General features: G+C 46.9%; 1 protein-coding gene across 1 annotated transcript in view; it reads left to right on the forward strand.

Annotated features, from left to right (window-relative positions):
* GRIK3 (glutamate ionotropic receptor kainate type subunit 3) overlaps positions 1-17,837 on the forward strand; it is a 186,593-nt gene extending 168,756 nt beyond the window's left edge. The window contains exons 13-16 of the mRNA XM_083625175.1: positions 2,942-3,159; positions 15,893-16,115; positions 16,340-16,590; positions 17,556-17,837. Coding sequence (XP_083481301.1) covers positions 2,942-3,159; positions 15,893-16,115; positions 16,340-16,590; positions 17,556-17,750 — 887 coding nt within the window. The 3' untranslated portion in view covers positions 17,751-17,837. The remainder of the gene's footprint in view (positions 1-2,941; positions 3,160-15,892; positions 16,116-16,339; positions 16,591-17,555) is intronic.
* The last annotated feature ends 3,387 nt before the right edge of the window (positions 17,838-21,224 follow it).

Genomic DNA, 21,224 nt, shown 5'->3' on the forward strand with positions numbered 1-21,224 from the left:
CCCATCAGCATCAGGTTTGACTGGGAAAAAACCCTTCTTGGAGATCTGCTGCCAGTCAGAGTAGGCAATACTAACCTATATGGACCAGTGGTCTGGCTGAGTATAAGACACCTTCCTATGATCGTGAGGTTGCTCAGGTTCAATCCCTGATGGCATCTCCAAGTAGGCCTGGGAGAGTCCCCACCTGAAACCCTGGTGAGTGAGCTGCTGCCAGTCAGTGTAGGCAATGCTGAGCTGTATGGGCAAATGGGTCCGACTCAGTCTAAGGCAGTTCCCAGAAGCAAATCAGCACTGTGGGCTAGTCAGGAAACTCCGAGAAAGGACGGGGAATGGTTGTTGCTATATGGCTCCAGAGGCAAAAATCCAGGTGTCTTGCACAACTTGCTTTGTAAAACAAGCTGCATCTCCACACTGGTTTTTGTTTCGGTTCACCAAATGGGGTTCTGGGGTTGCATGCAGCCCTTGGATTCAGAACCGCTTCTTCAGTGCTAGGATTGTAGCCTCGTGGGTCTGCCTCGCTCTCTCATACTTGCAAGTCCACTGAGTACAAAAGCCTCAGGAAAAAGGAGAAGCACTAGGCACTCATTTTAAAAGGTTTATAGCATGACCTTTTATTTTATTGGTATCTGAACCACGCTAAACCTAGGAGGCAGCTCTTCTCTATCTTCTGGCTACCCTACAATGATTCCCTGTTCCTGCAGGCCTCCCTCCTCCCAAGGAGGTGGATGTCCACATGGGGAGAGAGGAGGAGCTGCCTGCTAGTGGGCCAGATCTTTGGCCTACCTTAGACCTTGGGACAAAGGCTAAGCAATAATAATAATAATAATAATAATAATAATAATAATAATGGTGGTGGTCTCCAGTCACTTCTCTTTCACTCCCTCCTGAAAACCTTGAAATCTCTCCCATTTTTGCCAATTGCCAATGATGGTGAAATCAGGAGATTTTATAACTTGAGGATAATATATCAGAATTTGGCCAGAGGATAGAGATTAGCAATTAGATTATCAAGTGACTAGATGCACACTGGCATCAAATGCTACATGGTCAAGCCCAGCAAGGGTGTGGCATGGGGCAGAATGTGGCTCTAACTAGCCCAGCATCTACAGGATGCTTCTGTGGGCTCAACAAGCCAGCCTTGTTTATTATATATTGAGAAATGAAAACCTTAAAATAAAATAAAAACAAGCTGAAGTCACCTCCTGAAGCTCAGAACCCGAGTCTCCGATGTCCTGGCCCTCCAATGCTCTGTGTTCTCCAGCTTTGAAGACAGTTTGGAAACTGGTGCAGAATTCCGTGGCCAGGTTGCTTCCTGTGGGGCAAGACGGTCTGAGCACATAACACAATCCTGGTTTGGATGCTATAGTTTCCAGAGCCCAATTCAAAGTGCTGGTTTTGACCTTATATGGCTCAGGACGCTCTCATCCCATATGAATAGGCTCATACCCTGCAATCATCACGTGAGGTCCTTCTCCATGTGTCCCACCCACAGGAGGTCTGGAGGGTGGCAACATAAGAACGGACCTTTTCAGTGGTGGCTCCCCATTCATGGAATGCTCTACCCAGGGAGATTCACCTGGTGCCGTCATGATACATCTTCAGGTGTCATGCAGAAACATTCCTTTCAAACCAAGACTTTGACTTTAGCTATCTATGGCCTTTTGGAGTGGGTGGGATGTTTTAATGCCCCCTCCCGGTTTTAACATACGTATAGGGAAGGTTGTAGGTTGTTTTGCGAGCCACTTTGAGTTGCCGTGGCAAAAAAAACTGACTAATAAATTTTAGTATTAGTATAAGTCTGGGGTCTGTGGACCGTCTGCATAGCCAGGGTGGTACTGCCCCCACCCGAATTAATCCTGCCCTGATTCAGCTGACTTTTTGATCCCCCAATTCCAGACCAGAGATGTCCTTGGAGGTCGGTAGCAGCAGCAGCAGCTCCCCCCCCAAAAAAAAAAGCTTCTCTGCTTTTAATAGGCACCAGGAGGGGCCAGTACCAAAATAGAGGAGCCCTTCATGTCCTTCATCCCTCCTCACTCAAAGTCATTACAGGGCCGTTATACCCTTTAAAAAAACCACATATTTTCCTACCTCCAACTGCTATTTAGACCCTTGATCGTTTCTCTCCCCACCACCCCCAAATTGGATACTTTTTAAAAAATGCCTGTGCATTTGAAGCCTCTCCCTAGAGTGAGCCCTTCTGAAAAACCACTCTGTATAAAAGAAGCGCCTCTTTTTATTATTATTTTAAACGGTAGAACAAAACACCCATAAAAGTTCACAAGCGGCTTTCTATTTAAATCACATGAAAGCTGTTCCGTTAATTACTTTGGTTTGAAAATTCCTCATCAACTGCTGGCTGTGCCCAAGGTCAGGAGCAGGAGCTGGTGGAGGGGGTGGGCAGGCGGCGGCAGGGTCTGGAAGCATTACAAGGTAAACGACTATTTCTTTGAGCACAGCAGTCTGGCTCATTTCCATTCTTAAAATGGATTAATTTGTGCAACAGTTACAATTCAGCAACAAATAGGCGATAGGATAGCCCTCTTCAAATACCTGAAGGGCTGCCCCATGGAAGATGGAGCAAGCTTGCTTTCTGCTGCCCCAGAGGGTAGGGCCTGAACCAGTGGATTCAAATGACAAGAAGGGAGATTCTGACTAAATCTTAGGAATAACTTTCTGGCATTAAGAGCTGTTTGACAGTGGAACAGACTCCCTCGGAAGGTGACAGAATCCCCCTCATTGGAGGTCATTAAACAGAGGTTGGATTCTTTAGCGTACTTCCTGCATTGCAGGGGGGTTGCTTGGGGCCTTTTAAAATTCTACAGTTCTATGTGTCAATGAATAAGGTTTGAGGTGTGTGTGTGTGTTTGTGTGTAAAAGGTTGTGTGTTTCCTGCACTTCCTTCCAGTCTGTTCCACTCTCACCCTATTCTCCTTCCTCCCAGGCTCTGAGCTGATGCCCAAAGCCCTTTCCACCCGCATCATCGGGGGCATCTGGTGGTTCTTCACCCTCATCATCATCTCCTCCTACACGGCCAACCTGGCTGCCTTCCTGACCGTGGAAAGGATGGAGTCACCCATCGACTCGGCGGACGACCTGGCCAAGCAAACCAAAATCGAATATGGGGCGGTGAAGGATGGCGCCACCATGACTTTCTTCAAGGTGAGATTTGAGTGTGTTCGATCCTCACTTCCAGGCAGACGTGGAAATGCACAGCCAGGCTGTGGGATTGGAGCATCAATCATGATAAAGGCAGCGAGGAGCATCTGAAGAGGAATGCAGGCCCCTTCTCTCCCCTGCTTCTCCCTGGGAATGTCAGGGCTGGCCTTTCCTCACTTCTCCTCTACCCAAAAATGCACTGGGAGGCGGGTTGGTTCAGAGCAATGTGCTTGTGGCTGGTAGCACCACCCATCTTCCTTGAACAATACCCACCAACCCTCTTTTGGCTTTCCAAGGTCACTGCCAATGTGGGTTGACTCAGTGCTTTTCTTCTAGAAAAATAGGTGCTGGTATTGCATACCCTTGAGTGCTCCCAGAAAAAAAGCACTGGGTTGACTAGCAAGTTGTGTGCCCAGAGAGCAACTGTCAAGCCAGGCGGCTGAGAAGCAGAAACTTGGGAATGAGGGAGGGAGCTTGCAGTGTGTGTGTGTGTGTGTGCGCACGCGTGTGTGTGCGTGTGCTGCGTGCATGTGTGCGCATGTGTGTGTGCATGAGAAAGAGAGAGAGAACTCATCATGCAGCACTAGACACACACAATGGCTAAATGCTGTATAGCTGCTAATAATTAGCAAAAAAAAAAAAAAGGAGCAAACGAGGAAGGGAGCTTTCGCATCTGGAAGATCAGGATCCAAGGGGGAATTGAGGCCAGAGGCCTGGAGTTCACACATTGATTTCAATTAATGCAATGAGTCTTGCACTGCTGGTTACTGGTTATGGCAGATTGGTCTTGCCAGGTGTGTGTGTGTGCGATTTTGACCTGTGCGGAAAGTACGGAAAGCAGCAGGAAATCATTCCTACCTATCAATGCAGGAAATGCTTATCAACTTAAATCTAGCACAGGGGCAGGTCTTGCCAGCACACTGCACCAAGAGAATAGCAGGCTGGAGAGTGGGAAAGTGAGTGTTGCAGAAGACCCCTGGCACAGCCCAGGGCCGTTTTCAAGCTCCTAGGCTATAATATTGGATAATGACCTCTCTAGGGGTACACTGAGAGGCAGCTTAACTGTGGGGTGTAAATAAATGATGGGATGCATTTTTCTTTGGCTGTGACCGACAGGTGAGGACAAGGATTGCACAGTTATTCTTTGTATTAATGTGTTTGTAAAGTTGTTCTGTTTAGGAGGCATCCTTCCTGGATATAGTCAGAGTTGTCAATGGCAACAAAAAGTGTGTCCATGTCTTGTAAAGCAACAGAGAACACGGCTGAAATGAGGCATGACAGCAGCAGGACTCTGTGCCTAAACCCAGACCTGCTGCAATGAGTGGGGAGGCAGGACCCAGAGGCAGAGGGGAAGGCAATATACCAGGCCCGGAGGCCAATGCAGAGGTGGGAACTGACCTGTGAAGCTTAATTGTAGATGATGCTTGAGGAAGTTTGCTCAAAGTTATCTCCAGTCTAGGTAGCCTTGTGATGAGGTTTCATGCTGCCAGTGAGAAACTAGGTTTGAACAGAACAAGGGACATTCTAGAAGGGGTGCTCCCTGCCCAAGCCCTCCTCTGGGTGGTGGGCAGGAGGGAGGGAGCAGACTTTACTTCTACCCCCATCCAAAAGGAAAAGTTTGGATATTGTTAGGCCCACAAGGTATCCTGTTCTCTCAAGAAAACAGAGTTCCTAAGTTTCATAGTTAGTAGCCATCACTGCCTCCTGTGGCAGTGAGTTCCATAGTTTAACTATGTGTGGCATGAAGAAGTCATTTCCTTTATCTGTCCTGAATCTTCCAACATGCAGCTTCATGGGATGACTACAAGTTCTAGTGCTATGAGCAAGGGAGAAATACTCTCTTCTAGCCACTTTCTCCATGCATAAATTTATAAGCGTCTACCATGTCGTATCTTCCTCACCTTTTCTCTAAACTAAGAAGTCCCAAACTCTGCAGCCTTTCTTCATAGGTCCACTTGATCATGTTGCTTGCCCTTTTCCAACTCTACAGTATCCTTTTTGAGGTGAGGTGACCAGAAATGTGCAAAGTAATGCAAAAGTCGTTGCGCCATAGATTTGTATTAACAGCATTATAATACTGGCATTTTTTTATTTTCAATTCTTTTTTTTTATGATCCCTAGCATGGAATCTGCCTTTTTCGTAGCTAGGGGTGTCCCCCATGCAAGGCCTGGTTTTCTAATGATGAACTGGTGTGGAAAAAACACCACAGCAGTAGCAACACAGCAGCGCTGGAAATTCACCCAAATCCAGCAAGGGATCCAGGGATAAAAGCTGAATAGATGTCAGCTGCTGCAGCTGCTGCTGCTGCCTGGATGTGCTAATGCACAATCGTGCACATGCCTTGGTGGTCCTCGCACAGCCGAATGAGCATCTCTCCGCATCTCCTCTTGCCATGGGAAATGTCTCCTGAGCTAGGATGTGGGAAGGCAGGGGTTTCTCATGCCCTGCAGGTGTTTAGTTTCAACCAATTGGCCTGCTCTGCCATGCTGATAGCAAAAGGGTATAAATAGGCCACACAGGAGGTTTTGTGAGGCCACAGCAAAGGCAGCAGCTCGAAGACGTGTGCTCAGATTCTGCACCAACATCTGTTGGTTCTCTGCATGAGACTTGGTGCTGTCATTTCTCAGACCCAGGATTCAAGCAATTGCCTTTGTGATCATGCGGCCTGTTCGCAGTCACTCTTTCCTGGCGTCTCACATGACAGTGCTGTCATTGGCCAGAACTGCTTTACCTGACCCTCGCCCATCATGAGACTATGAGAACATCAGGAGAGCCTGCTGGATAAGGCTAATGGCCCATCTAGTCCAGCCTCCTTGCAGGGGCTGAACAGTTGGGGAAAACACTCTTCCTTCTTGTGGTTTCCAGCAACTGGTATTCAGAAGCAATTCTGCCTCCAACTGTGAAAGCAGAGCATAGCCTTCGTGGTTGGCAGCCATCAATATCCCTCTTCTCAATGAATTTGTCCAATCCTCTTGTAAATCAATCCAAGATGGTGTAATGATCTCAGGCAGGAATGATCTCACTGCCTCCTGAGGGAGGGAGTTCCAAAGTTCAGATATGTGTTGTGTGAAGGAGTACTTCCTGAATCTTCCATCAAGCATCTTCACTGGATGTCCACAAGTGTGATGAGGGAGGGAGAAAACGTTTTCTCTAGCTGCTTTCTCCAAGCTATGCATAATTTTATAAACTTCCATCCCTCCACTGCCACCTCTTCCATCAAGACGATATCCAGCTCACTTCTGAAGAGGCAGGACCCACAACTGGCTTAAACCAGATTTTGTAGAATCATAGAGATGGAAGGGACCCCAAGGGTCATCTAGTCCAAGCCCCTGTAATGCAGGAATCGCAACTAAAGCATCCATGATAGATGGCCATTCAACCTCTGCTGAAAAACCTCCAAGGAAGGAGAGACCCCAGCCTCCCACTGTCAAACAGCTCTTTCTTCATAGTTTGCTGTGAAACTTTCTGCTTTCCCAGATTCCTGATCTGCCTGCAAGGCCTCTTTCCAAAGGCACAAACAGGAAACTGGACGGGACAGGCCCTCATTGCTCCCACCCAGCAGGAGGGCTCTTCTGGTTTCAGTCATTCACTAGGATGAGAGTTTGGGCTCAACCCTTGTAAACCTTTCATCAGGTTCTGGTCCTGTTCAAGCAAAAAGGCTCTGAAGTGAAAGGAAGTTCAGAAAACACTCCCGTGGCCATGAGTGGAGTGTGAGGGAAGAAGAGGAGTCTACCTATCTGGTCTGGTTGGGGTCTCTACAGTTTCTTTGCCATCAGTGGGACAGTTTTCTTGCTGTCCCCCCTCTCAGCAACTCAGCACATCAAGGCATGAAAAGAGACTTGCATTTATTTCCACAATTTGAAAAGAAATTAATTGAGACAGCCAGCAGACTACGATATCACATTTTCTTTTCTTTCTTTCTTTTTTTAACACAATGCTGCTTAAGACGGAAATTAATTAAGAGATTTAAAGGGGGCTTTGAAAGTGTCTTTCAGTTGTAAATGCGTGTGTGAAGAGGGGAAGCCTGAGCTAGGGGGAAGTGCCTTGCAGGCGGATTATCCCTGTTGCAAAGTTAATTTCCTTCTTTGACAATTTAACCTAAAGTGTGGCTTTTAGAGGAGAGGGGATAGGTGCAAAGGCAAATGACGGCCAGTGAGGGTGGGAAGGGAAGTTGTGGGCTTGCAATAAGAGTCAGGCAAAGGCAGACATGTCCAAAGTCCATTTTGGGGGCCGGTCAATCTAATCCGCCCCCCCCCCCGTGGCAGTATATGTCCTGAGGTAAAATCCTAAAAAAAGCCCAACAACTTTGGGATAAAATGATTTAGAAAAAAGCTCAACAACTGTGGTCAGCCCTCACATATGTTCACTTCATCAAATCTGACCCTCTTTGAAAAAAGTTTGGGTACTCCTGGGCAAAGGGGTGTAGTGTTGGGGGGGCTGCCAGAGCAATGGCCTCAGGCACTTACAGTGGTACCTCGGGTTAAGAACTTAATTTGTTCTGGAGGTCCATTCTTAACCTGAAACTGTTCTTAACCTGAGGTACCACTTTAGCTAATGGGGCTTCCCGCTGCCGCCACCTCATGATTTCTGTTCTCATCCTGAAGCAAAGTTCTTAACCTGAGGTACTATTTCTGGGTTAGTGGAGTCTGTAACCTGAAGCGTCTGTAACCCGAGGTACCACTGTATTTCTGGGGAGCACTGGCAGGGCAGCATGAGAAGGATGCAACAGGCATGCACCCTTCAAATCAGTCCAATCCGAGTAATTGGAAGGGTGTGTGCTTGCCCTGCTGCACCCTCCTCACATCACCCTCCGCACCCCACCCCAGGCGCCATGAAGACACACTCTGCCACAGTCATCACCTCCTATGGAACCGACCCTCACAGGAGATGGTGATGTCCACCAAGCTGGGTGGCTTAAAAAGAGGATGAGACAAATTCATGGAGGAGAGGGCTATTGATGACCATAGTTTGAGGCAGCGCAGTTTTTGAATACCAGCTGCTGGAAACCACAGGAAGGGAGAGGGCTCTTGTGCTCAGGTCCCGCTTGTGGGTTTCCCACTGAAGCAACTGGTTGGCCACTGTGAGAATTGGATGCTGCCCTAGATGGCCATTGGTCTGATCCATCAGACTCGTTTTATGTTCCTGTGATGAATGCTGTCCCTGGAAAGTCAGGCATTGTTTTCAAAGCAGACCATTGCAAATGTTGCATTCTTATCCCATCCTTTCTTCAAAAAGAGGCCTCTCAGTTTTAGGCTCATGACAACACGGTTGCTAAGACAGGTGAGCTTCAAGGAGAAACTGGGATTTGAACTCCCTGTCAGACGCCAGAACCCTTTGCTCATTGCACCCCCCACACTGGTGCCTCCTGTGAAATTCTGTTTGCTGTGGGGTGGAATCTGGACAGGTCACATCCACCCACTATCCATTTAGAGCACATGGCTCCCCCCAAAGAAACTGTTGTTTCCCCTCACAGAGCTACAACCCCAGCACAGTTAACAAACAATAGTTCCCGGGTTTCTTTGGGGGGAAGCCATGTATTTTCAATGTATGGCATGGATGATGATGAAGAGGAAGAGTTTGGATTTGATATCCTGCTTTATCGCTACCCGAAGGAGTCTCAAAGCGGCTGACATTCTCCTTTCTCTTCCTCCCCCACAACAAACACTCTGTGAGGTGAGTGGGGCTGAGAGACTTCAAAGAAGTGTGACTGGCCCAAGATCACCCAGCAGCTGCATGTGGAGGAGCGGAGACGCAAACCTGGTTCACCAGATTACGAGTCCACCACTCTTAACCACTATACCACACTGGCTCTGGATGAGACCTGACTCTTGGGAAAGCGACCAATGGTCAAGCCAAATTTGTGTTTCTTAATTAGCTGCATGAAATTTGAGCTGGTCCCTGGATTTGGGACTCCTTTTAGCATAGGCATGTACGTAACTCTCTTGTTCCAAAAACAACATAATATATGAAATAAAGTGGGAATTAAATTTGTTGTACAAATTGGGGAAATGTAAAGGAGTGTCCTGGGAAGAGTCCTAAACAGAGATGTTTGGAGAGCTGCATTTGCTCAATACCCTGGGCCACTTGTTGAGAGAAAATACTTAAGCTTCACTTAACTGCTGATCCCGGTTGGAACTGAAAAACATATGTTGAAGAGTTGGTGCTTATTCACACTGGTGTTTAATATGTGTTTGCAGCTGACCAAACCTTAAAAATACAGCTTCCTTCACAAGTAAGGGTGAGGAAACCCTGAAGCATGATGATGTTATAGGAGTGAGAGAGAAGGAGGGAGCAGGATGTGCTCTGTTTGACAGCCACCTTGCATCCTCTTGTTCCAGCCTCTTGACAGATGCAAACACAAGGCTTTTGCCTTCTATTGCAAGTGAGGGGCAGTTTATTAGTTTGTGGATCAGGGTGTTCACACATGCATATACATAATTGCCCCACAATTATGACTGTACTGTGAACCAGTTACTGAAAGGCTTTTTCTTTTTGATCTAAACTGAGGTTAATAGCAAAATTCTGTTCGTGCAGCTTCACACAGGTAAGGCATCAGCGAGTGAGGAGCATGCATGTGTGAACAGTGCTTTGACATGTGTCTGGACAAAGCAGATGTTCCTCTTAGAAATGAAAAGCATTTGAAATGTGTGTGGGATGATTCTGCTTGGAAGGTTTTTTTTACATTCAAGGAGTATATAAATGTTATGGTTCAGGAATTGCTTTGCCTGAGAGGTGGGCTGCCTTCTTCAAGTCCTGATGGGTGGTGGACTCTTCTGAGCACAGGCAGAAACCTGGTAGCAGTCCCAGTGGGCAAAGGGGATAGGGAGGAGATGGGTGGCAGGAGAAAGAAAGAGAGGGATAGAGACCCCTTCAAACACTCAAAGCAAAAGCCTCAGGTTGTTAGCTGTGATTCATGCACTGCAGGGGTTGGACTTCCAACCCTACAATTCTATAAGTTTCCTTCAGACAGTGGCTTCCTGCTGCTCACATGGGTCCTAACCGTGGAGCTTACTTGCATTGCCTTGGTGTCCTGTCTCTTTAAATGCTGCTGTCATTCCATGAATAGCAACATCTTTCATTCAGGACTAGCTCAGGCAAAGACCTCAAAGTCTCTCACACCACTGGTGCCCCCATCTGACCTCTGCATTTCTTGCTATAATAATAATAATAATAATAATAATAATAATAATAATAATAATACCCTGCCCATCTGGCTGGGTTTCCCTAGCCACTCTGGCATCCTACAGTGCATATAAAAACACATTAAAATGTTAAACATTAAAATTAGCAAAGGCTGGTGTATGCAGCACCCAGAGTCTTTTGGCCTCCTCAGTCCAGGGATGGTTCTGGCAGGGTGTGTGAGTGTGTGTGAGAGAGATTTGCAACAGGGTTTCCTGGCAACCTGCACAGAGGGTGTGCTTGCCATGAAAGAAGAATGGATGCCAAAATTAGCAGATGGGCTGCCCGTCAAACAGCTGCTATTGCAAAGCGCTTCTATTAATTTGAACAAAACAACCCATTTAAACCGAAATTCACTTGCTAGAGACTAGAGTATGTTTATAACATCCAATCATGATGTAACAAAGGGTGTAGCATCTCAATAAATCTTCCGTTGTTGTTGGGTGTGTGGGTTTTTTTTTTTTAATCTCTGCATGGCGCTTAAATCAATAGATGACAGATACCTGATTAACTTCAAAAGCTGATGTTGTTAATTGCCTGCTGTATTGACTGTTAGCTTTTAATGGCAAGCAATTACAGTGGACATTTGACAACTAATATGGTTATTAAAAAAAGAATATACTCTCTCCGAGGTGATGCAGCAATAGAAAGTGGGAGTTAATTTGCATGTAATCAAAGCCTAGCCCTAATTGAAGATGCTTTCCATTGGAGCATGACTGACATTTACAGCAATAAAAAAGAACATGGCATGCATACCCCCACCCCCCACCATAGCTTTTAGGCCTTTAAACGGGGGGGGGGGTCAGTGGAGATATAGCTTTATATTTTTATAGTTGCTCCCCAAGACTTTTTAGTGGAAATCAAGCCTGCTGAAGACCGTAGACTAGAGACAAGCTATAGTTTTTAAAAACAGTTGAAGGTGATAAAATGAAAGCAGTTTCCTATATGTTTTGTTGTAATGGGGTGCACAGACCACATGATTCAGGTCAGACCTAGTTTTGGCAGTATGGAAAATAGCCTCAGTCCAGCCCTTCATCAGCTGGTCTGTTTGGTGATCTGTTTTTTTTGGGGGGGGAGGGAGGGGGGTTCCTATCCAAGTATGTTCCTTCCACCCCCCATCCCATTTCAAAAGGTAGTTGGAGGGATAATATGCTCAGTTACTTTTAAGTTTGATTATTTTTAAAAGCAGAACATCTATGACTTTTTATTATGGGACAGAATTGGATGAAATTTGCAGGCTAGTTCACTCCTGAAGGCACGAATTCTACAAAATTTCAGAATGATTGTTTATGTGTTTTTTAAAAACAAGATAGGTGCCCCTAGGCATGCCAATTTGCAGGCAAATAAGTTTAGGGGTTTGGGGGCTGTTTCTCAAAATTACAGGTTGCATCAAGAATCTATAGTGTCCAGATCTAGGAAAGCAATAATATCACTATTCTGCTTGGGTCCGACCCCAGCTGGTTTGTTGGCTATATCCAGTGACAATCAGAGGGAGGGCTGGGAGGGCTACCTACTTTGGAATATTTCTATCCAAATAATATTTCTGTTTTCTTGAACTTTGGGGCCTTACTAGCTGCTCAGTATTGATGATCCGGTTTGAAGGGACCATCTTTGGCTGTTCCCAAAGCTCAAGCCCAAAAGGGGACCTCAGATTTAGACACTTGTTGAACTTATCAAATGCCAAAAAATTAACAACTTGTTTTTATGGGCATCAGACCAATATGTGATCTGCTTGGAAAGTTTGTTTGTTTTTAAGTCCAATTATGTCTCATTCTTTTTGGTGCCATATTTTGTTTTCATGTGTTTCCTTTTTAAATTATTATTATGGCTCAGAATCTGGAAGTGGCTACACCTCTCATAACCTCTTGGCTGTTGCTCTCTGCAGGGACAAGCTCTCAGGTAGTTGCGTGTCGAGATCCTGAAACCACCCCCTCATTGAAGAATAACACACGCAAGGACAACTTTATTGATTACAGAATGTGAGCGGTATTGGCTTAGGCATTGAATGGACCCGACTATATCTGACTGCTGCCCGTTGTGCAGGGAGTCCGGTAATGGTAAACCACCAGAAGGGGGAGCCTCGTCAATGCATACCAACTCAAGCTCCCCCTGGTGTTCCCGTCGGGGTCTGGTCATGGCCCTAGCCCTGCCCCGGGCTTTGGACAAGATCCACATCCCTGGATTCCTTTAACAGAATACCCTTAAGCTTGGAGAGGCAGGTGATGGCCACAGCTCCCCTCCCCCTCATAAGGTCAAACAATGCCTAACCGCAAACCTAACAAAGTTGTGACGATTGCTACGAGGTAGGCGAAAGCCAAATGGCCCGTGCCAATTTGCCAAGTGGAAAAATTCCTACCAGGCCCCTCAACGGCAACCAACCAAGGTCCATAGCAAGGCCAATGAAGAAAACCTGCAAAAAATAGGGAGGGAGGGTGGGAGATTGAGGAAGCGAGCCAAGAGGAAGCCCTCCGGCTCACCCCTCCACTTAAATGGTCCCAGCCACGCCCCCTCCAGCCATCGGATTGACTGGCCGGTCGCTGAGGTAGCCGGGATCCCCCGGGGCAACATGGGACTCTGTCCCCTGCCCCCTGAGGAGAGTGGGTGGCCACGTGGTCCACAGCAACTCCTCCCCACGGTAAAGTGGAGCGGACCTGTCCAAGGTCCAGAAGGCCCTCTGCTTGGTTAAGTTTTCTGGCTGGCCATGGCCTGGTTTTCCTGCAAGCCTCATAACTCCCATAAAACTGGACACAGGGCAGCCCACCTGACCTCCTTACTGTATCTGCCCTCATGACCTTCCAGGTGTGACCAAATATACAAAGTCACCAGTAAATCAAATCAATAAACATGACACTCTCAAGGTTTTTTAAAAGCAGATTTTCCAACTGCACAAATTCCCTACCAGGCACCCCACACTAAAAGAGAAAAATGCTGAATGAACACAAGTGTGCTCTCCCCACCCACAGGGGCAGTTTCTCTGTAGGAGTCAACAGTTCTTATTTACTATACAGGACAGTCCAATGGCCCCTGCATCACTGTAAATCCCAAATCAGTGACACTCCCACTGGTGCAAGGACCTTTGTTCCCAATGGCACATTTTGCATCCTGTTGCATGCTAAAGAGAAAAGCCTTCTAAACCCCAATGCCAGAACAGTATGGAGCAGGCAGAAAATGTAATTCCCCAAGGCCATTTGAGGGATTCACCCAAAAGAAATCTTTAGTGGACGTCTGGCTATTGCACTGGGTCAGGGGAACAGGTAGTCATGCTAGATTCAAAGTGGGTGGCCCCTCCTTATAAAAGCATGTGTGGTGGGGAGCTAGTGCGGTGTAGTGGTTTGGGTGTTGGACTATGACCTGGGAGACCAGGGTTCAAATCCTCACTTGGCCATGAAGCTCATTGGGTGACCTTGAGCTCAGCCACTGCCTCTCATCCCAACCTACCTCACAGGGTTGTTGTGGGGATTAATTAATGCGGGGAAGAACTCTGTAAGTCACCTTGAGCTCCGTGGAGAAAAAGGTGGGATATAAGTGAAATAATGAGATAAATGTGTTATGGTTCAGGGTTATGCCCAAATGTGGCTGGATTCTGTTCTGTTTGGTGTGTAATCTGTTGTGGAAAGTGCTGGAATTCAAATGTTCTTTGCCTAATGGTTGGTATATGACTCCTTAGCTACCGTTTATGACTCTCACTTTTAAAACAGCAAATGAAATGAGCTGCACCTCCCTCCCATACAAAAGCAATAACAACAAACAGTCCAGAGTGCATTTAAAGACAAGATAATGGCTCCTACAGGAGGGGCCCCCGAATGGCTTCAGTGATGTGAGGCAGGCCTCCCTCCTCCAAGGCGGAAAACTCCCACAACTGGGTTGAGAGAACTTGATGGTAATAAGAAGTAGTATATCATACCCTGAAGCACTGAGCCATATCGTCTTCATTGCATGATTTAGGTGAAAGTCAATAACAGCGCTGCCGCCCCTCCCCCCATCCTGCCAACTTGGCTGCTGCCAGCTGAGATTGTATTTCTGTAGCTATCTTCAGTGTGTGAAATATTTTGCAGCTCTTCCCTAATTTAACTTCACAATAGCTTTCCGGGGTAGGAAAGACTAAGTAACATTTGAGTAGGGACTACCCAATTGTAACTTAGATTGTTTTAGAGCAGGGGTAGTCAACCTTTTTATACCTACCGCCCACTAATGCATCTTTCTTGATGGTAAAATTTCCTTACCGCCCACCAGTGCTCAATGGAAGGAGGATTCAGCTTGTGCCGTAGAACCCCCTACTGCCCACCTAGAATCCTGAAACGCTCACTGATGGGCGGTAGGGACCAGGTTGACAACCCCTGTTTTAGAGGAACAAAAGAATACTCCCTGCTGGAAGGAAGCAAAGGTCCTTCATTCTGCTTCTAGCTCAGGCCCCCCAGCAGGGAGGTGATGTCAGCTGCCTGTTTGTCTCCCATTTCTGATATTCGTATCTGTTTTCGTATCTGAAAGTTCTGGTTAGGTAACAGATGTTGATAGACACATCCCTCTCCGTGTATTCATTTATTTTGTTAAGGCACCAAAAGCAGTGGCTATCATTGCATCTTGGGGCAATGAATTCTACTCATTCATTAACTCTATACCTCCTTTGGCCTGTCCTAAACCTATGGGTGTAGCAGGGGTGGGGCAAGGAGGCAGTTGCCCCCCAAATCAATAAAAATACTTAACTAACTGAGCTTCTGCCCCCCCCTTATCAAAAGTCTCCCCCTCTAACAAAAATCCTGGCTATGCCCATGCCTGAACCTTGTGCCCAACAACTGCATTGGGCGACCCAGAATTCCAGCATTAAGAGAGAGGGAGAAGAATATCATCCATTTGTTCCCTTTCCACTGGTATTCTAGGGGTGTTACATTCAGAAAAAAGATGAGCCAAGAATGTGTGTGCATCCTATACACAACACAAGCCAGTTCTCTAGATGTTTTGCACTACAACTCTCATCAGTCCTTTAGCTCCTTTGTATAGCCAGGCTGTCAGGTTGGCAAAGGCTGTTCTGTGTACTGACAGAAAGTACTATCAACCAACTTAGAAACCAGAATTGAGACACCATCCATCATGAGAAGCAATAGGAGAACAGTTGGTTGCTCCCAGAATTATTGTGTAAGAGTGAGAGTGAGAGTGAGAGTGAGAGTGAGAGAGAGAGAGTGAGACAGACAGACAGACAGACCAACAAACAAATAAACAAATAAACAAACAATCTGGGCAACTGCAGAGTACAGTTGAGTAAGCCTTTCCTGTGCAACCATAGTACAAGCCATAGTCCATCACCAGCATTTTGCAGACCAACTGCTTTCTTGCAGTGCTGAAATTGAGTTCCAGGGTTGGCATGCCTTATTCCATAAGCATCTCCTGGGACATGAAACACCTTTGACAGATCAGTGGAAGGAGGAAGCGCTGTGATGCTTTCAGGTTGGGCAGAGAAGGGAAGAGTGTCTGTGTGGCAGAGATGCTTTTTTGCAGCCTTGGGCTTCCTGCCATTATTAAATACATTGTTTTCTGTTTTCCATGGGTCTGCCATTTTAGAAATCCAGGATCTCCACTTTTGAAAAGATGTGGGCCTTCATGAGCAGCAAGCCCTCAGCTCTCGTTAAGAACAACGAAGAAGGGATCCAGCGTGCCCTCACCTCTGACTATGCCTTGCTGATGGAATCCACCACCATTGAGTACATCACCCAAAGAAACTGCAACCTGACTCAGATTGGGGGTCTTATAGACTCCAAGGGCTATGGGATCGGCACTCCTATGGGTGAGGAAAAGCAGTGCCTGGCCAGGGGAATGCAAGAACTGGGTTTGCGAAGGGCATGCTCGTAGTAGCTGCTCCAAATGCTGGGCTGGGGGCTCACTGGCTCCTGCAGTGTTTCCAGGTTGGGTTGCGGGAGAGGGATCCAGCTTGTTGGAGTGCAGAGCCTTTGGCTTTCTTTGCGTTGCATATAATGGCATGCCCATCTTCTCTATGCCTCCCACTTTCAGGTTCACCCTACAGGGACAAGATCACCATTGCGATCCTCCAGCTCCAAGAAGAGGCCAAGCTGCATGCCTTGAAGGACAAGTGGTGGAGAAGCAATGGCTGCCCTGAGGAGGAGAACAAAGAAGCCAGTGCCCTTGGGATCCAGAACATCGGGGGGCTCTTCATCGTCCTGGCGGCTGGCCTGGTCCTCTCCGTCTTCGTGGCCTCCCTGGAGTTCATCTACAAGCTGCGCAAAACGGCAGAACGGGAGCAGGTATGGGCTGTGGCAGGACCACACAGGGACCACCAATCTGACCACCACAAAAAACCCACAATCTGAACAAGGAAGGGATGTACCTGAACCCCTATGAGCTCCTTAAAGGAACTTTCTGTCCAAAAGCAGCCCCTCCCCTTTTCTGGAATGTGCTTGTGCACATTCAGTGTGATGTTTGAAATGGGGTTGTATTATTATTATTATTAATTATTGTTACAATTATTATGTTTTAATAATTTTTACCTGCCCTTCGCAATAATGTTCTATGTTAGATTACAGCATTAAAACACAATATAAAAAACAATATGTGGTAGCCCTTAAGCTGTGAAGCTCCCTCCCCACAGAGGTAGTATTTGGCACATACACATTGAATAGTTTCCAGAGAATGTTGAAGACGTACATCCTTACTCTGGCTTTTGACACTTGAGGTGCATATTTTCAGGAACCCCCCCCCTTATTTTTATAGCTCTAATTTGTTTTTGTATTGTGTTTTAACACAGCAACCCGCCCTGGGACTTTAGTAATAATAATACCTTAATACTGAGAATAATACTCTAGTCTAAATAAATGAATGAATAAAATAACCTTCAGTGTTGCTAATGCATCCGTTTGACTTTGCCCCCAGAGCTGCCAACAATGAACATACAAAAGTGTTTTATAAATCCTTTCCTCATGAGAATGCAGCAGTAACAGTACAACAACCATGAGATCTAGAAACTTGTCCTCTTGGCTCCAATTCTGCCCCAGGCAGCATGCTCATATGTACACACAGCACACCGGCCTGTAATGGTCCCTTGGTCCTTGACAAGTCTGTTTCCTGCATGCTTCCCATTTCAGCAAGCAAGAGCCACTGCAGGTTCACTGTGCCTGCAACATTCCCAGGTCACGTGCTGATTTCTGCCTCAAGGTTATTTCACCCCAAGTCTAATGCAAGCCTCCTTCCTGTGCCTCCTCCTTTCTTCCAGCGTTCCTTCTGCAGCGCCATGGCCGACGAGATCAGGCTTTCTCTCACCTGCCACCGCCGGGTGAAACACAAGCCCCAGCCCCCCGTCATGGTGAAGACAGACGCCGTCATCAACATGCACACGTTCAATGACAGGCGGCTTCCAGGCAAGGACAACATGGCCTGCAACACGGGACTGACCCCCGTGTTCCCGTGATGGGGTGTGGAGGGTCAAACACCAGGGAGGGGCTTGCTGGAGATGTGTGGGGAGAAAGGCGTACCAGGACTGCAGAAGCAGAGAAAAGGAGGGAGAACAAACCCCCAGTTTTTGAGAACAAGGCCTTCAATGTAACTTCAGCCATCATCCAACTTGGATACAAGAACCCGAAGCATGGATCGCAACGCCTTCAGTTGGGAGTCGTTGTTTGATTATTATTATTTTTCCAGATCAAGGTTTAAGCAGCACCATGGACTCCTCGGCACCCAAGCCCTGCCCTTCCCCAAGACACACCCAGGAGGAGCCTTCATGTTTACATTCAAATGGATGGAAGACATAAATAAAGCCAGGGCATGGACTGATCTGGGGCAGAGGAGAGCCGCCGCAAAGCTTGCGAATCCGACGCTTCCATTTCAGTATGGCAATAAACAAAGCAACCACATTGGGGGTGGGGGGGTGGAATCTGGATTGGCTTGCGCAGCATGTGCCAGAGACAGCGTGGGAGAGAGTTGTGGGTTGGAGAGCAGGGGAGGAGACTCCTGGTCAAAGTCACGAGCCTTTCCCGTAAAGGAACCCAATGGTGGCCTCAGCACTGTGCTGGACTCTCATGCACCAGGAAGCCCCCAGTGGGCCACCAGACACCTGTCTTGCATGGGTGTGTTGTGGGCTCCTACCTGGGGAGAGAAGACAGCAGGGGAAGCCTCTTTTATTCAGGGGGAGGGGGAGGGAGGTTGGGTTTCCATTTGTCTGACAGGAACCGTTAAGGGGAGAGAGGGTATGTCCACAGTGACACAAGCAAGCATTGCCTCTACTTGGAGGTGTGAATTCCTGGCACTTGGAGGAGAAGAAGGAATTGTATCCTTCAGACAGTGGCTCCTGCAACACTTGGGTGCCGTCTGCTCCAAGTCCGTTATGTGAGACCAAGCAAAGCCACCATCCTTGGGGCGAAAGAGGTTGCCCTAAGGAAGGCTAACATAATCCGCAAATGGGTAATGATGACCATGATGACTTCACTGATAGAGGAGGGGCATGAGAAAAGTGGATTATAATTCAGCATTTAATTGTGGTTGGGGAAGATTTGGCAACACTCTAGGCATTTTGTTGGTGGTCAATCTGGATTCTGGATGAGTTGAAGTCTGTACATTTCTGGGTGCATTACTCAAAAATAAGTCCCACTGCATTCAGTGGGGCTTATTCCCAATTTTGTGTGCATAGGCTCATTGCGCAAATCTCTACCATTAGAAGTCATTAAAGTGTACTTCAGGCAGAAGAGCCTCTCCCCTGGGTACCATGAATTGTCTTTTTCCTTCCAGACAGATTTTTTTCTCTCTCCAAATGACCAAAGACTGCCCTTTGCCTGCCATTCAAAAGAACACAGTGAATGGGCGACTCTGTGGTATTGCCAAATACTGACTGTCTTTTCCCTGAAAACCTAGCAGGAGACTGACAGGTTGTGCAACTGCATGCAAAGCTGCCTCTTTCCACATTCAGTCAGCTTTAAGACTGATGCAATGGTTTGTTTTGACTTGACTTAAGGCACATTTGCAAGACAAGTTTCCAAACAGTCTCCTAATTTCAAAATTTCAGTAGTCAATTACCTGCCAAGTCTAATTCATCTCAGTCCACAGCTGGGGAAAGTTATTATCATTCATTGATCAGTTTATATATTGCTTGCATACCACAATGGCTTCTAAGTGGCTTACAAGCATAAAATCAATTATAAAACCCATACATAATTGAAATGCACAATAAAAGAATTTCATCAAAACATTTAGAACTCCCATATACTAAAACAAGCCAATAGAAAAGCAGAACAATTAAACAGTTGGATCAAGAAGTGCAAGTTCAGGAAAATGCTGGCCTAGATGGCCGTGTTTTCCAGAGCTGGCAGAATGCCAGTAGTGATGGAAGGCCTCTTATATCGCAGCAGGAAAGGCATCCCACAACACTGTTGCCACCAGTTCTAGGCCAGAGAGAGACTCAGAATCAGGCCCTGGTCTAATTGAATGACTCTAAATCCTGGTAACAGTTGATAAGATGGGAGCGGATTCCCTAGTCCACCTTCTAACCCTCCTTTCATGAAGTCTTGCCTCTTTCTGCCAGCATTCATATAAGGCCAAGTTCATGCAAATTGCAATTTCTTAAAGACCCATGGCAGATTGGACCAGAGTTCCTGCCGCCTTCAAAAACAGATGAGACTTTCCAAAGGAGAGAAGGGAGAGGTTCTGCTGGCCAAGGGACCCTCAAAGTGATACAGATCCTGGCACAGCTCCAAAGTCATTCAGAGCTGCCTGACTTCACAGGTGTAGGAAACCCAGTAGGGAGAAGAGCACCAAAACATTAAGAGGCAAGAGGCATCTCACTGACAAAAACAATGGGTGTCCCTGGCATATAACACATAGGAGGCCAGAGTCTTGGGCTTGGCCATTCACACCCATCATTGACGCTACTTTGCCTCCCGCCCAGTGGCCCCCTTGCTTTCCTCCAGTTGTTCTGGGCTCTGACCGCAAGCAAAGGTTTTTCTCTACGCCCCCATTCCCCCCATTTCTTACCCTTGTTGCCCAACCTGCTACTTTCTGCCATCGAGCTGCCCTACCAAATAGGACAGAAATTGACCTTCTTAGCAAAATTTGAAGAAACAGTTATCACAAAGCATTCAAGAACAGCCCTCAAGCTAGTTAATGAGAGGGGAATTTAGCTGGAAGGAGAGGGCTAGTGATTGCTCCTAGCCATGATAGCTGTTCTCTGCCTCCACAATTGGAGGTTGGGTTGCTTCTGAATACCAGTTGCTGGAAACAGCAGGAGGGGAGGATGCTCTTGTGCTTGATTCCTGTTTGCTGGTTTTCCACAGGCATCTGGTCAGCCACTGAGAGAACAGGATGCTGGACTAGATGGGCCACTTGCCCGATCCAAAAAGCTCTTATGTTCTTAAGGGTATCCGCCCAAAATATGGCTTACTGGGGTGGGCTCCCAGAGAGGAGCTGGGTCTTTTTGGATTTCCACAACCCACTAAGCCTGTTTTCTGAACCCAGCTCTCTCCGCACTAACTACAAGCCATAGCCAAGATTTGTGCACATTCGTTTGGCTTACTGTGTTGTGCGAACAAGGCCACTGTAACCCACTGAAACATCTGCCAGTGACCTCCAATCAATTTCACACAACTCCTCCCTGCCACCTAGGAAAAGGAGGCTGGGGTCACTGTTCCATCCCTACTGGGAAGCAGGAGGCCATTTTGCCAAGAAGACAAAAGAGTTCAATCATTCTCAAATCCATTAGCTCAGACAGGCTTCAAAACTTTTTAAATTCATAGTGGCACTTGAAGTTGCTGCTGGTTTTGTTGATTCATCTCCAGTTGAATAAATCATCAATTTATTTCAGCAGATTAGATCAGCAACCATTCAGCTATCTCGGAATTCTTTGCAACATCAGTTTGTCATCGCAGGTGAATTTGCCCAAAACCTACTAAAGCCAGTC

This window comes from Podarcis filfolensis, assembly GCF_964270895.1.
Source record: "Podarcis filfolensis genome assembly, chromosome: 8".
Lineage (NCBI taxonomy): Eukaryota > Metazoa > Chordata > Lepidosauria > Squamata > Lacertidae > Podarcis > Podarcis filfolensis.